Source organism: Arachis ipaensis, chromosome B6, assembly GCF_059453495.1.
Source record: "Arachis ipaensis isolate K30076 ecotype BB chromosome B6, ASM5945349v1, whole genome shotgun sequence".
Lineage (NCBI taxonomy): Eukaryota > Viridiplantae > Streptophyta > Magnoliopsida > Fabales > Fabaceae > Arachis > Arachis ipaensis.
In genome coordinates, this window is record NC_142441.1 from 113,924,656 (window position 1) to 113,938,044 (window position 13,389).

Here is a 13,389-nt window from a genome sequence, read left to right on the forward strand (position 1 = left end):
CATACATACTCCAGCATCAATGTGACAGCCAATAGAATTTCCACCACATCACCACCGATTCCAACCTCAGAACCAATGAACACCACAATTCATACTCCAACAACAATCCCCCCAACTATGCCTACTGGTATTTCACAACCAAAGCATAAGAGTTACCATACTGCAACTTCTGTTAGTTATTCCAAATCACCACCCAAAGAAATGGCAGCACCCACAGCTGCTGCTCCCAGTGTTAAGCCCACCCCACCACCAAAAACAATGGCCAAACCCACAGTTGCCACTACTTCTAAGCCCAACCCACGACCAAAAAGAATGGGCCAGTCCACTGCTGCTCCTACTACGAAGCCCAACCCACCACCAAAGTCAATGGCCCAGCCCACTTCAAAACCTGTAACAAGATCAACATCACAAAAATCAAGGAGGTCTGATATACCAAAGAGAGGCCCTCAGAAAGTAAAGAATGCAGCATTACATGCTAGGAGGCCTTTAACAAGATCAGCTGCAACTGGAACTTTTGGAAGAGCATCTGTTAAGGGAAAGGATCCTGAGACTGTGTTTGTTAGCTTGTCTAGTGAGGAAGAATCTTCAGACTCCCATGACAGTTATGACAGTGTAGAGGACGAACCGTATAAGCCTGCTGCTGATGATGTCTCTAGTGAGGAGGAAGAAGTGGTTGGGAAGAGATCAACTGGAAAGAAGAGTGATGCTAAAAAGAGGACAGATAATAGAGAAGTTAATGAAAAGAGTTCAGTTATGCTTGAGGATGATGGGATTGTGTGTGCAGAGTCAGGGTCTGAAGATGATGAATTCTTCTTTGGCCCGATTCCGAAGGTTGGTGAAACGAGAGCATATTATGATGCTGAAGATGGAGCTTATGATGAATCTGATAGTGGAGAGTCTTGGCACTCTGAGGAAATGAAGACTCCACCGAACTCTGAGGATGAGTTAGACGAGGTTGAGTCAGATGAGGTGTTTCCGGTATTTAGGGAAGGAGGAAGGTTTGGTGAGCTTAAACTAAAGGTTGGGATGAAATTTAATTCTAAGATGGAATTCAAGGAAGCTGTTCGTGAGTACTGTATCCAGGAGGGAAGGCGGATCTGGTGGAAGAAGAATGACAATTTAAGGATGAGGGCTGTTTGTAAGGGAGAGGAGTGTGGGTGGGTAGTATATGCTTCCATGGATAGTGAGGGTAACTGCTGGCAGATCAAGACCTTTATGGACGATCACACTTGTCCTAGAGAGACTAAGAACAGGCTAGCTAACAGGAAGTGGCTGGGTTGCAAACTGGTTAGGAAATTAAGGAAATATCCCAACCTTAGACATTGTGAAGCTGCCCAGTACTTTAAGAGCAAGTGCGACTTGGACCTCAACAAATCTTCACTGACAAGGGCTCTAGGGGATGCTAGGGCCATAGTTTATGGAGATGCTGCTGCCCAGTATGGTATGGTTAGGGATTACGGGTTGACATTACTGAAAACTAATCCTGGCTCCACTGTGAGTATTAGTGTTACACCTCATCCCAATCCTGATGAAGATCCAACCTTTGATAGGATGTACATTTGCCTTGATGGGTGTAAAAGAGGGTTCAAGGCTGGCTGCAGACCACTTATAGGGTTGGATGGAGCATTTCTAAAAACAAAACATGGTGGTCAAATCCTCTCTGCAATTGGTCAAGATGCAAACAATCACATTTATGTGATTGCTTATGCAATAGTGTCCATTGAAAACACGGAGAATTGGCGATGGTTTCTGGAATTGCTGCACCAAGACTTAGGTGACTACAAGCAACATAGTTGGTGTTTTATTTCAGACATGCAAAAGGTATGCATATCTATTGCTAGTTATCCTAAGTAACAGTTGTAATTCTTAGATATAGCTGCTGCTGAGTAGTGAATAATAGTAGTATAAATTGAATAATTATTGTGTAAATTAAATAATTGATGGTTGATGGTTGCATAGTTGATGGTTGCATTATAGTGGGTAGTATCTGTGTACTTAGCTAACCCAAGGACCAAGTTGTGTAAATTAAATAATTGTTGACTTGGATATCTACTGGTTTATAAACACAAATCTGTTTACTTAGATTGGGTAATTGTTGTATGATGCATAGTTGATGGTTGCATTATAGGGGGTAGTATCTGTGTACTCAGCTGTCCCAAGGACCACGTTGATGTCACTTACACAACTTTAGGGACCACTATGAGTTCATTAAAACAACATTAGGGACCTGTTTGAGGCTCGATTTGAAACTTTGTGACTGGCTTGTTGGATTTGCAGGGTCTAATTCATGCAGTTCAGGATGTGTTCCCAAATGTCCATCACAGATTCTGTGTATGGCATTTATGGAGGAACTTCAACAAACAGTGGAAGGATAATCAGCTTAGAGGTTTGCTTTGGGAGTGTGCAAGGTCTACGACTCAAGAGGGATTTGTGGAAGGGATGAAAAAATTGAAAAAGCTAAACAAGGATGCTTGGAGTTATCTATGCAAATGGCCGAAGAATTCATGGAGCAGGGCATTCTTCAGCATTGCACCAAAAATGGACAATATCTGCAATAATGCATGTGAGGTTTTTAACTCACGGATCAAGGACCCTAGAGCCAAGCCTATTATCACACTGTTGGAGGAGGTCAGGATGTACATCATGAGATCTATAGCCAGGAACAAGGTGAAGTTGAGGAACAATGACGGGATTCTACCTCCAATACAGAGAAGTAGGTTGGAAAAGATAAGAAAGGAATCAAAAAAATGGGTTCCCATGTGGTCTGGTGATGCAGATTACGAAATATTTGAAGTTCATGGGTGGCCTACAAATATGGCTGTTGACTTAGGCAAGAGATCATGCACCTGTGGTTTTTGGCAACTAAGTGGTATGAATTTTTTATGCATGTTTTTTAATTTTTTTTTTTTTTTGATTTGCAGTTCGAATTATATTTATGTATGGCTGTGATGTTCTATGTAGGGATGCCATGTGTGCATGCATGTGCCGCTTTGGCCAGGGCTGGTAGAAGGCCAGATGAATTCTGTCATAGCTGGTTGACCATGGAAGCATACAACAACACCTACGGCTTCCATATAAATCCAATTCCTGGGCAGGCACTGTGGGAGAAATCACCTAATAATAGACCTCAAGCACCAAAGTTCAAGAAGAAGCCAGGGCCAATCAAGAAGAAAAGAAGAAAGGATGCTGATGAGGAGCCAAGTAAAGGCAAGAAGCAGAAGACCTCAATGAAAAGAGTTCATAAAAAAGGACATTGTCGCTATTGTGGTGAATCTGGTCACACAAAGAGGAACTGTCATAAGAGGGCCGTTGATGAAGAATCAGCTGCTGTGGCGGCGGCTGCTGCTGCTGCTAATTCTGAAGCTAATGGAGGTGAGGTCAACAATTCTGCTCCAACTGCTGCTGTAAATGGTGGTGATGCCCCAGCTGTGTCACAGGATCAGGTTGAGATTCAGCTTGATCTTAGTCAGCCTATTCTGTCAGAAACTGATGACTCGCAACAGGTGGGTAATATTATTTACCCATATATATACATGTATTGTGGTCATACATTAATTTTTCTTAGTCACATTAATTTTTTGGTGTTGCATACATAGGTGCAACAACCTCCTGTTCGGCCACCCAAACTGCCTCCTAAGAGAAAGTTGTCCACACCCAGTGCTACCACCCAGCCATCCAGCACCCCATCTGCAAGCACTGCATCCACTCCATCTGCAAGTACTCCATCTGCAACCACTCCATCTGCAAGCACTCTCCCAACAAGCAGTCAACCTGCAAGCACTGAAACAGCAACGAATCTACCAGCGATGCGATTTGTGCCTAATCCGGGATTCAAGCCACCCAGAACCAAGAATTAGTGACTTAGTTTTTTATATTTGGGGATAGTATGGTGTATTTATTTCTCTATTTTGCTGAAGTAATGTACTGTGTATGCTTTCTTACTTACAATTCCAGTGTTGGAGATTAAAAACTTATGATACTTATGTTTTGAAAACTCTGATATAGTTGGTGACTATTGTTCTGGCTTTATAATGCCTTATTTTGGATGTAATCACTACAATATGAAATATGAATTATGACTTTCTTGAAGAGATCTGTGACATATTTTTGGTTTTATTTTGCACTCTCATATGCAATTAAGATGCTTTCCAAACACTATAAACTCATATTTTATTAACAACATATGCAAGCACACTTGTCTCAATCACTTTAATTTTCATTTCTTTCAAACAAACTAACAGGTACAACCACAGCAACAACATGCATAATTCATGTGTTTCTTCCCAGATACAATTGGCCAAACTGCCTATCTAACTTTAAGACAAGAATAGCTACTGTAACCAGCAGCATAAATAAAAACACCAAAACTCCACCCACTTTTAGAACCCTAACTTCAGACTCTAATCTTCCAAGTTTCCAAGCAAACTTCATCTTCCATTCTTCATTGTCAATTGAAGGGCTTGCTCTACCATCACATGTCATCACATCTTCTTCAAGAATTTTATCAATCCACATAAACAAACCACACCACTTCTTGCCTACAGTCTGCACCAAGTTTAAAGAATCAACCAAATTTATATCCAAAATTACAGCAAACAACAACAACAACAACCACTTACATTGTAGTTTGGGCAACCCACAAAGGGTCTCCCTGGATTAGAATCCGTCATTGACCATCGCAGCACTGGTCTCAAACCGCATCTGCACCATTCTGGCAAACGCGAATCCCTGTTCCTGTTCATTCTTCTCATGATTCTTCCAAACGATCGTGGGTTGTTCGAGCTTCCAGCAGCATTGCTCGCGCTAGCCATTGTCGTCTAGGTATCAAGATGCTGCAGAGGAACCAACGGAAGAGACCAGAAGAGAAGAGAAGGGCACTGGAGGTTGATCTTCAGATTTGGGAATTAGGGATTTTAAACTTCGAATTAGGGACCAAATTGAGTCAATAAAATTCGTTCTTCCACCTCAGCTAGCCGTTATGCTTGCCCGCGTGTCACCAAATTAGCCACATCAGCTTTCCGATGACGCCACCTGGAGGAAATGTGCCGGAAGGACAACACTGAGTCCCGGCGTTTAACTTCAGGTACCAATTTGGGTAATTAATAATTTTAGGGACTACTATGAAGCACGAGTGTAATTTCAGGGACCACTCTGAGGCTTAGCTCGATTGAAAAGGCAAAGAATTGAAGGAATAAGAACTACAATTACAGCACGAACAACTATAAAGAATTAAAATTTTAACATGTGTATGTAGATGCTGGGTTTTGAAAGTTTTTATTGGTATGAGTACTGCTAACAAGTTAGACATTATAATGTATATATAGTTGTTGAGACTGCACTGACCCTGACTGCCCATGTAGGTTTTTGTGGGCTTTTGCTATGCACTTTGATGGTTCATATGTTCTCCATGGACATTGAGTTAACCCATTAGTCCCATGTATTGTATTGTCAATTGCTTGGCTCATTCAGAATGGAATGTTCTATGCTTGTGTGCCTCTAAATATTATAGCTGTTGTAGAGTTGAAGAGTTGTAACACTCTACTAAGCATGGATACCTTTAAAGATAATAGACACATAGACATGGTAATTTCAAAATTTTGTTTCATAAGGGACATGCCATATAGGTAAATTATAATGAAGCTTGTGAATGAGTCCTTTTTTTCAAGTAACATGTGACCACAGTATTAAACAGAATGTGGTTGGTAGGTCATCATCCAGCAGAGGACATGGATACACGTCGAGGCAGTGAAGAACAGTATTGGGTTAGTGTACGAAGCTGATGGCTGTGGTATTGATTTTATGTTGCAATGCATTTTTTAAAAAAATGTTGGTTCCAATCTGCGCACGCGCCCATGTCCCAGAATGACACTAGGTTTTATGTCATTTCTTTTTCATTATGTGGGAGCAATTTAACTTCTTTTGAGACTTTGATGCGTAATGTGAATCATATGAGTTGTGTGAAAAAGTATTTTGAGTTGTGTTCTGCTTGGTTGGGTTGTCCTCCTTTGCATTCACAGGAAATCCAAATTAAAAAATACTTAAATTATGGATATGTTCAATGCAGTAGATACAAAAAAAATTTCTTGATGAGTTATTACTTATTACATAAATAATCATTTTTCCATATTTCATCAAGTCTCTCTCTATCTCTATCTCTATCTATATCTATATATATATATATATATATATAATTAAGTTATTTGGTTTAATTGGGAATATGATCAATCAAGCATTCTAACTACGAACTTCTGTTACTTATAGACAATAAATCTAAAACTCAATGAAGATTATAAATATGGATGTGAGTATACACAAAATAAACTATTTTAGGTACTCGTATTCATTATAAATCTTGTATTCATTATGATGTTTAGGTACTCGTATTCAATAAATTATTTACTTTTTAATTATATATATATATTTATAATTTTACTCATTTATTTATTTTCTACAAAATGTAATGATGAAAACTTAATAAATTAGTGTATTTTTTAACAAAAAGACTAATATTTTAAATGAAGAGAATATAACTTTAATAGTGTCAACTCTATTTGATAGCTTTATAACTTCAATAATCTATAAAAAAAATGAAAAAAAAAATTGAAATATAATCTTTGAAAGATTACAAAGTCATTTAATTTATCTTAATTATTTATAACGTAATTTTCAAAAATGACTTAAAATTTTTTGATAATACCCAGAAAGGGGTTTAGAGTACATCTATTATTAATTCTATTGTGTCTAATCACATATTTAAGATCGCTTAAATCACACGAACTATATTAACTTAGAAATATTTTTTTCGGTCTCATATATATATATATACTAATACACGTATATATAGATATATCGTTCATTTGGGTGATTATTCATTTGGGTCATATACTCTTTAATGATATATTTTTTCTAGAGGCAGAGAAAATCTTAATAAGATTTAAATGGTAAAATTGTCGGACTTAGTACAAATTTTATAAAATCGATAAACTTATTTAAAATCGTAATATCAAAAGATTTTAAAAGTTAAATCAAGATTCTAACTACTATGTTATCCTACATCATGGTTTTTTCTATCTATAATACCACTTACATCAACCAAGGCTTTATTGCAACCTTTTTGGTCCGAGGCCCGATCATTGCAACAGCATCCTTAGCTCCAACTATCCATTTCGAGATTCCAACTCGACGTTCCACGATACTGTGCGGATACCAGATGGGGTCAAGTGGGTTGCTGTATTGATGGACGAGTCTGCATAGGTGGCCATTGACTTTGATCTAGGGTTTTCAGACTATGAGATTGGTAGATTGGGGATGCTGTCTCTGTTGCATGTGCGGTTAGCTTCTCTGATTGAAATGTGCGGTTATAATTCACCTCCCTCTTCTCCTCCAGTGTTGACGCAGGTCGGCCTCACATTTTCCTTTTGTTCTTCTTGCATTTCAGCGCAGCAATTTCCTATCTCAGTTCTTTTACAAGAGCCGCATGATGGATATAAATCTCTTTTGCACATGTATAAGGATGAAAAGTCGTCTCAGGTCTAGATTACATCTAATAGTAGGAGATCACTCACTTTTGTTTTGATGGTTAAGTGCTGGCCAAACAACACAAAAATTACTGGTCCCTAGACTTTTCCTTAGCTGAATTCATGACAAGTGTTAAGTTTAGACAGTTATCTCTTGAACTGATGTTCGCTAACAGTGTGCTGATTTTGCACATTAGCTTGCCACAATTTGGACTCTTCACCTGGTTTCTATGATTGAAGTCTACTAGAGATTCTAAAAGCTTCACTGGCTCTCCATTTCCCAACATCCTCACAGAAACAACAATAAGTTCAATTTGAAAATTTTAAAACTCTCAAGGCTGCAGTCAAATTTTTAAAATCTCTAATAAGTCTTGATCACATAGAACTTAGGTGAGAAATTCAAATTGCAACAAGTTAACATACTAAATCAACATGTTATTAACAAAATTCAACCCAAGGATTAACGCGAGTTTTGATTGTAAATTTTGCGTCCAATTTGGGTTAACTGGAATTCTAGAGATCCATTTGATTCCGACTTCAAATTTCAGGGACCAAATTGTATTAACTCATATTTGACATGTTAAAATTAAATTGTAAAAACCGCAATAAAGGTGCACTATTATTTCCTTTTTTCTTTTTGTTCTTAAATACTTAATTGATAAAAGTGCATCATTGAGAATACTTCGATTTCGCCTATTTTTAAACTTAAAAAGGTGATGACTATAACTAAAATATCAACAGTTACCCTTAAAAAAGAATCTCAATACTCTTAATATAATAAATAAACAAAAAGTCTTGAGTTTTTTTTGGTCTGATTGTTTTATTCAACAATTGTACATATGAAATAAACATGAGAGCCCAACCCTGCTTTGCTTCTTGTGCTTTCTGACATTCTACTTCAACCAAGTTTTCATATGTAGACTTGTTCAATTGTCCCTTGGTTCCTGTTTGCCTTTATTTTTCTCGTGTAATGTTTGCGTGTGTGTGTAATTTATGACAAAAAAAAATTATATTACCACAATCTGCATCCAAAAAAAAGCCCAGATACAAATTGGAACTGCAGGTCAAAATCTTTTGCTTGGTGCTTCATCTCATATACATTAGAATTCCTTAAATAATGAGGCTAGTTAAATTTAGGTCCTCTGCATTCACTGAACATGAAGCTTACCTATTTTTGAACAACTTTGTGCGCCTTAAATGAGAGAATAACATTCCATACCAAAGCAATAACATTAGCAGCAAGGACCTGAAATCATTTCCACATGCTTTTTTTAATCTCAGCAGTAGAAAAGGTAGTAGATCTAAGAAAATTGAAGAAAACTTTATGTGCTACAGCCAATGAAAACTGTTTGGGAAAAATATCACTACGTAAGTGTCAAAAATTTGATAACTCCAATTTCAGACGCATGATAACTCCTCAATGAAACTAATTCAAGAATAATGGCATAGTGATATCATGCTGATTTGTGTTCGACTGTTCGTTATGCCAGGGGTACTGAGGCAGCTTAAGCCCCAAGTTGAAACAAGCGTATGTCAGTAGGTGAATTTAGGGTTTAAAGTTTAAATTAGTAGGGGAGTGATGGTTAGTTATTTTGTTAATGGAGTGCGATGGGATAGCACAAAGCTCATATAGACGTGTATGGACAGGGATTACTCGCAATAAGAACAAATTCAGGAATGGTTTCAGTCCCCATGGATGTACGGCAAAATATGATTATGTTCCCGCGGCTTGAAGATCTTCTAAGCCCCCACATATAACATCCCTGCTTTCATTCATAACCATTGTCGTTCATAGTGAAATGATAAAAAGAGTCGGAATAAAAGTGGGCGGTTGAGGATAGAAATTCAGTTAGCATGGTGCGAATGCATTATGTGAAGAGAACTGATATAGGACTCTCAAACTCCTACCAGGCACCAGCCATCCAAACAAATTGCAAGATGAAAAATAGAAATGTTAAAACAAAAATGTCGTCCTCGTGTATGATGTTCTTTATTGTTCAACTAATAGACTGGTGAAAAATGTGATCTGTGCGGTTATGTGATGCAATTCACCAAAACTAGAAAGTTGATGCATTTTGAAATCTCATTAGATGCAATTGACTAAATACAGAAAGGTGGCGCACTCAAATGAATTTGAATAAAGAACAGTATAAAACTAGCATTTGTAAGCAACAATTTTAACTCGAGCAAGTTTCAAAGTGATATATATATATATGGTTTGGTTAGTCAGCCTAACCTGGAATTGCTGCGGAACAAATCTGAAGTTGAGAAATTGAAAAGGTATCCATAATTGCCAGTTTGCCACAACAGAAGAAAACCACTCCTGCAAAATGAAATTTGAGGATGAATACGCACTTTCCAATGCTACAATGGAAATATCCCTCTTTGTATACACATTTTACATGAATGTACAAGCTAAAAGCCTAAAACCATTAACCACACCTGTTTAAGTTTGGGGATAGCTTGTGATGGCCCTCCCTCAAGTGTGACCAATGTAGCTAAGAAAACCGCAATGAATATGGGGGAAAATAAGAACTGCAATCATATTTCACCATGCTCAGAATTAAAATACCAAACTCAGCACACAGTTAATGATTGATTAGTAACAGTACACTGTAGGGTTGGGGCCGATGGAATTTTCCTACCTGATCAATTACAAGACGCAAAAGTGCACCCAATGCTCCAGGTAGTGTAACCAATTTACTTAGATACAAGTACCTGAAGATTCAAAGCAAGAATCAGGAAATTATCCTAGTAAAAAAAATTAATTGGGGAAATTAAAAATTTGAAAATTTATCAACACAAAAGCACTGCATTTCAGAACAGAACCATAACTTAAAGCACGATAATTGCATTAGTATTTCTGAAAGCATGATAGTTGCATTGATATTTCTGAACATTAGTTAAAAATTGATCAAATTCGAAAGAACATAACGAATTAGTTGAATTTTAGGCATGACTATAAAATGGGTTCAAGAGCACTACCAGAAATGCAATGTTGGACCTACTAAGACAAAACCAAGCAGAGTGAAAATAAACGTCCTCTTCAAGTCCAAATACCGCACTTGGTCTATTACAAGCTACGAAAATAAATTGAATATACTTAGAGAGTGCATACAATCACAATTTTTCAAATAGAAAATTAAGCATTGAGTTTTAGAAGATACACATAAAAAAATCAAATTCAGATGGATGCCATGTTGACCTTGATAATGAGGATTTGCTTAAATTGATAAAATAAATAAAATTCAGAAAGCAACAATATGAATGACAGAATAAAAGAAGATATCACAACACATAAGACATAGATATTAATTAGGTAGTCCGCAGCATTCCACTAATTAAACTTCAGATTCCTCCATGATAACATCTGATCCCCGTGCAGAGCAGTAAAAAATATTGGCAACACCATAAGTTGATATAAACCATGCACAAAAGAAAAGTACAGATTTCTTCACCTTCTTTCTTTTTCTTTTTTTTTAATAATAAAGTTGTTAGCCATCATCTATTCAGAATAAATAAGCTTTGAATTCCTAGAAACCTTACATTATTCAGTCCTTTGTCCACATACCATAAGGTAGCAATGCACTTGAATCATGCCTCCATGGCATAGAATAAAGTTTCTATAGGAATTTACCTGTATGTATCTCATGCATTTCATGTCATAAAGATCTGGAAATGCATATGCTTCAACAAAGAATAGAAACAGGGACAGCATACCTGGCATATCAAATCTCCAATTAGTGTCAAAATTGCAGATGTTATAGCTTTTACTGCAACAGGGTTTTTTCCAAGAACAGCCAAATACCTGTGGTGAACAGGTGAAGTTATGTTAGATTTCCAAAAAAATGAAAAAAAAAATCCCCCTGAATTGACTGAAAGAAGAACCCCTTGAATCTTTAATCATTTTGCTTCAGTGATCTGTATTCTCTAATGCTCAGTCATTATCCTTTTTTTTTTTTTTTGAAAAAATTTCAACCATTGTTTCTTTCATAGAGTCACCCCAGGGTTCTGTTTTCTAGATCTCCCAGTGCACATGAAACATCCATTTAATTTCTATATACACTCTAACCATCCAAAATGATGAAATAATAGAAAATGTAGTAGCCTCTATATATAATCTTTGACAAAAAAAAAAGCTGCAGTCACTAATCACGAATATCTATACATAAAACCCACTACCGACCGATGATAACATAGTGACTTCAATTTTCTGTACTAGAGTTCATTCAGTTAACTTGTTTTGGATCCAAACAAAACATTGTTGCAAGAGGTAAAAAAAAAATAATGATTAATATAAAAAAGAAACATTTCTCACTAACAAGAATAACACTAATCCCTTAATCCCTAAGTATGATTAATTGATTATTACCATGACAAGAATGACGAATTATCTCCTCCACCAGCGTGGCTGCCGTCGCCGCCGCCACTACCTCCGCCGGAATCGGAGCCTCCAGGGCCACGAGATCCGACAGAAGCGTCGTCGGGTAGGGCAGAGAGGCGGGAATTGCGGAAGCGGAGATTGGTGACGAAGGAAGGGAGAGAGCAGGTGGAGGTGAGAGAAGGGTGAGCGCAGGATTGGGTAGAAGGAAGACGGAATATTGGAGAAGAAGGAACACAGGAAATGAGTGGTTGAGAAGAAAGGTTAGTGAAGAGTAGGGAGTGGTGAGTCACTGACGCCATTGTTTCGCAGAAGAAAGGGTTTTAGAGGTCTTTGCTGAATGCTGAGTGCTTACAGAGTTACACTTACAGTCGACTCCACCACTTCCGTTTTTGCCGCCAGCGATGGCACTATCCAGTGCCCACTTGGCGGCTTGCCGCTGCGGGTTCCAAAACTCTTTTATACAAGTTAAATTAATTATATTATATAGAATAAATTTAAAATGCTATAAATATTGCTTAGGAATATATATTAGATAATATATAAATTAATATTAAATTTAAAATTTATTACAAAAAATATTGTATAATATATTTATTTAATTTGACCATTTATATATGATCTAATAATATTATTATTCAATAAAAAAGATATAAAAAATATATCGTTTTAATCTAGATAATAATTATGTTTAATCATTATTTTATAATTTAATTAAATAATAATATAAATTAAATTTAATTGATTAAAAATTTAAAATTTTGTCTAATAACATATCAAAATTAATTTAAATTTTATAACTGTTGATAATAAATGACAATTTAAAATAAAAAAATTAATTTAAAATTTAATAATTATAAAAAATAAAATTATACATAAATTAGACTATAAGTAATAAAAATATTCAATTGAAACATTTCTTTAGTATTTATTCCAATTTTGAATATAAAAAAGAAATTGTTTTATTTTTGAGTAATCTTATTATTATTAGGAGAACATGAAATTTCACCTTAACGACGAGACTCCGAAAGGTAACATCTATTACACAGTGATGCCTTTTGGTTTAAAGAAGGAAGGCACTAAGACGGATTTCCTTGCTTCGGGGATTGCTACAATCATGCTAGCTTTTTCCCGGACATTAAGCCAAGGGTTATTTTCTTCTTTCTTACGCTTCTGATTTTATATTATTATTTTTTATTTTTATTTTTATTTTTTAACTAGTTACTTTTGTTTATTTTTTATTTTTTTAGATTATATTTAAATACTATGGTACAGTAATAAAATTATTAGATAAAATATAAATATGAATATTATTAATATTTTAATAATTAAAAATGACATTCAATTTTTTAATTTTATTTTTCATGAATCATGAGAACATGTATTTTTAACAATATTGCTACAATTAAATAATATTAAAAAAATATAAATTATTAAAAGAAAAAAAGTGATATATATATATAGGCGACAAAGACATTATATAACTTATGA

At 35.9% G+C, this 13,389-nt stretch overlaps 2 protein-coding genes across 2 annotated transcripts; one reads left to right on the forward strand and one right to left on the reverse strand.

Moving 5' to 3' along the window:
* The first annotated feature begins 915 nt into the window (after positions 1–915).
* On the forward strand, positions 916–3,857 carry LOC148562368 (uncharacterized). The gene is made up of 4 exons (XM_088490869.1): positions 916–1,821; positions 2,278–2,869; positions 2,962–3,503; positions 3,597–3,857. The coding sequence occupies exons 1-4, from the start codon at positions 916–918 to the stop codon at positions 3,855–3,857; spliced, it is 2,301 nt and encodes a 766-aa protein (XP_088346995.1).
* A 4,407-nt stretch (positions 3,858–8,264) lies between these two features.
* LOC107604707 (protein sym-1) lies at positions 8,265–12,361 on the reverse strand. Its single transcript, XM_021104677.2, has 8 exons — positions 11,890–12,361; positions 11,238–11,325; positions 10,503–10,597; positions 10,163–10,235; positions 9,960–10,052; positions 9,754–9,840; positions 8,686–8,763; positions 8,265–8,539 (listed from the first exon to the last, which is right to left on the reverse strand). Exons 1-7 carry the CDS (start codon positions 12,198–12,200, stop codon positions 8,686–8,688), a joined length of 825 nt encoding a protein of 274 aa, XP_020960336.1. The 5' UTR covers positions 12,201–12,361; the 3' UTR covers positions 8,265–8,539.
* Between the last annotated feature and the right edge of the window lie 1,028 nt (positions 12,362–13,389).